The sequence below is a fragment of the Aplysia californica genome, unplaced genomic scaffold (assembly GCF_000002075.1).
Source record: "Aplysia californica isolate F4 #8 unplaced genomic scaffold, AplCal3.0 scaffold00479, whole genome shotgun sequence".
Taxonomy (NCBI): Eukaryota; Metazoa; Mollusca; class Gastropoda; order Aplysiida; family Aplysiidae; genus Aplysia; species Aplysia californica.
This window is the reverse complement of record NW_004797749.1, coordinates 291886-295280: the sequence shown is the minus strand read 5'-3', so window position 1 is coordinate 295280 and position 3395 is coordinate 291886. Positions and strand designations below refer to the sequence as shown.

Genomic DNA, 3395 nt, shown 5'->3' with positions numbered 1-3395 from the left:
AAGTATTGAATACTTTGTGGACAGGGAGTTTGGTCCCCATTAGGACATTGGGGAAACTAGAGATTTTCTCCTAGAAGGACAAGGAAATTCAGGACCCCACTCGGGTCAGCCTTCAGTTCTCTCACGCAGACCAAAGCATTGGTCAATTGCACTAAGCAACGAGCACACACTATTATAACGACGAAGTAATACAACGAAAAATGTTCCCCACTGGTGTTACTTCATCACCAGCTGTCTTACTTTTACCGCAAATACTTTCAGGAAAATATACCCAATCTTACAAGAACTTTGAAATTTGTCACCACAATGATATCTCTTGGAATTGCAAATGTACATCCAAAGGCCACGTTCCTGCCTCTCAAATAACGAATGTTTTGATTGGGGCGTTAACCTTATACCATTTCACATTTTCAAGGGCAAAGGCTGCGTTAATCGATACCATGACACATGTCAAAATGAGTCGCAGTCTTGATCAGTCAAGTCATTGATCGTATTGTGTCAGATTTGAAATACTGGCACCTTGTTAGTCATACACTTTTTTCTATTTAATTCGTTCCTTCCAATGGCTTCTAAAGTTTGAAATTGCCTCATGTTATTGTTATATCGTGCATGTCACTCTTTGAAAAAAAATCTCACTGCATGGACAGAAAAAGTTGCTGTTTACTTTTTCTGTAGGTCAATTTTTGTCCCATTTTCTTTTCTTTTATTTACTGGATCCTATTTCCTAGTTTTGAGTGGTAGTAGGCGTTGCTCATCCACTCGTTGATAAGAAAATCTCAGGATAAAAAATTCCAGCCTAACCATTGGTGATCTTTTATTATATCAGTGTGTTTCCTTGTCTGTTTTAGAACGCCAAACAAATCTGTGCACTCCTCGTAGGAGCTGTCCTGCTTGTGTCTGTTTGCGCAGCAGAAGAGAACAGGCTAAAAAGGCACTTTTTCCTCGGAGGTAAGAACTTTCGTTTGTTTTGAGTGGGATATTCGGCTTTCAGTGTTGTGTAAGAAGGTGTCAGTGTATACCTAATCAACATGATGCTTTACTAGATGAAGTGTTTACGTGCATACATTATGGGGTGATCTGTTAGCTGGGCGTGTAGTGCACTGAACTGGGATCGAGACTGACGGGATGTTTTAAGATTTGAGTTCCTATGTGAGATATCGTTACTCATGATTTGGTCCTAAGGGAGAAAAGACTTAACTAGAGAGTGCCACACCTTCATATGAAAGAGGTGTTGAATTGGTGACTTGCAATACTACAAGTAAATTTTACTACGGCTTTTTTCATATCACATTATATTATTCATAACATAGTATATTATTTGCCTGTGACTTCAAGCATAACCATTACCTCTTTGTAGCACAAAGCTGAAATGATTTTCAGTTGATAAAAGAGATATTGGAAAGTCGTTTGAGAGTCAAATGAGTCCAAATTAAACCTCCTGGAGTGGCTTGAAATGAAAAACTCTACGTATTAATACCCTCAAGATATACCCAGATAATGGCCCTCTCAACAGCTTAAGTTTACAGGCCCCAATTAATGTTAATGACCAGTTCAGACACGTTCTTCAGAACAAGCATTTGTATTTCAACAATTCTGTGCACTGTGCATAGTCTACTTTATGATGATGATGATGATGATGATGATGATGATGATGATGATGATGATGATGATGATGAGGATGAGGATGAGGATGAGGATGAGGATGAGGATGAGGATGAGGATGATGATGATGATGATGATGATGACAAAAAATTTCCTCAGGAATCTTAGGAGGACGGCCACCATACTACAGATATCCTTTCCCCAATAACCCCGCCCCCATCCCCGTCAACAACCCTGCTACTGGGACCAACCCTGGTCCTGCTGTTGGCCCTCCAATTGGTCAGCCAACCGGCAACCAGCCAACAACAACCGGCAACCAGCCAACAACAACCGGCAACCAGCCAGCCCAAGGTCCAGTCACCATCAACCTGACCGCCCAGCAGGCCCAGCTCCTGCGATCTATCCTTGCATTTCTTTTGAATGGAGGTAAACGGTTAATGATGATGATACTTACATTTACAGGGTGATCCAAAAAGGACTTTACAACTTCTTTTCAGAATGTTTCACACAAAATGTGAACTTAAATGTTGCAATTTGGAACAGATACAATTCATTCAAAAACAATTTGTTTGACATAAAATTCATAAGGACGTGGCGACGAAACTCTTACAGATCTCCATAATTTTTTAATACTTTTACGCTTACTAAATTTTTACACGGTCTTTTGACAACCTTTTTCTTAATATAGATCTTAAGTCTTTCAGTTGTGCCATATTTCTTGTGCTTTTGATTGCTTTGAGTGTGTCAGTGCAAAGTCACAGTGCAATGTTTTGAGTTAAGCTCTAATTTTCATCCGCTTTCAACACAATCCCACCCCACATAATAGTTTCAAAATTAAATAGCATGAACATAAAAAAGAACATTATACCTTATATTCTTGAGTTCTTAACCAATCGACTTCAGTATGTATAATTAAATAGTTTAAAATCGACTTAATATTCACGAACACCGGTGCTCTCCAAAGGTTATGTAATCTCCCCTGTCTTGTTTTCGCTTTGGCTTTTTTTTTTTTTTAGTAGAGGTTTTACGGCGCTCGCAAATGAATAAGGTCATATGAGCGCCAAGGAGTGGATGCCAACAGAGAAGTCTTTACCAGGAATCAAGCTACTCTGCTCACCTCTCTAGCTTCAAAAGCACAAAGTCTGCTTCGACTTTCAAGGCAACCCGGAAATAGCGCGTCACAAAAATGTGACAAACATATTTTTAAAAAAGAAAAGAAAAATGACGATAGTAAGGATTAGGAAAGAAAATGTAGCAGTTCCCTGATGCAGTTCTAGCAGTTCCCTGATGCAGTTCAGGAACAGTTATGAGCATGACATTTATGAATCAGCCCTTTTGCTGTGCATAAGAACATGTTAATGTCCCCCATTTGGGAATGGCCGAAAGACACTTCAGTCAGTAGCACCACCCCGGGGGGTTGGCGCTCATATGCAGTTGCGAGCGCCGTAAAACCTTACTAAAACAAGAAAGTGGTCCTACTCTCTTGTAATTAAATTCCTGCATGTGGATGAATGATGCATCTGATGTGAAATGTACATTTTGTTAGCTTTACATCTCATTTTATATTGAATTTTAATGAAAGTAATATATAGTTTAAATTATTAATGTATACCTGCATGTGTTTTTACGGTCCTGTACAGCTCCCCAAAAAAATTACCCTCGGGGATAATAAAGTATTACCTTATCTTACCTTATTTTCGAAAAGGCGGATATGGCTTTTATAAAATATGCTCCAATTTAAAAAGATTTTGTAAGGAAAGTCATGAATTGTTTGAGTCACCACACTCCCCCCC

The 3395-nt window shown here is 39.1% G+C and overlaps 1 protein-coding gene across 2 annotated transcripts in view; it reads left to right on the top strand.

Annotated features, from left to right (window-relative positions):
• Positions 1-3395, top strand: part of LOC101847361 — a 39405-nt gene that overhangs the window by 1293 nt on the left and 34717 nt on the right. For both annotated transcript variants that reach the window (XM_005105581.3, XM_005105580.2), the window contains exons 2-3: positions 849-948; positions 1762-2028. In XM_005105581.3, coding sequence (XP_005105638.1) covers positions 849-948; positions 1762-2028 — 367 coding nt within the window. The remainder of the gene's footprint in view (positions 1-848; positions 949-1761; positions 2029-3395) is intronic.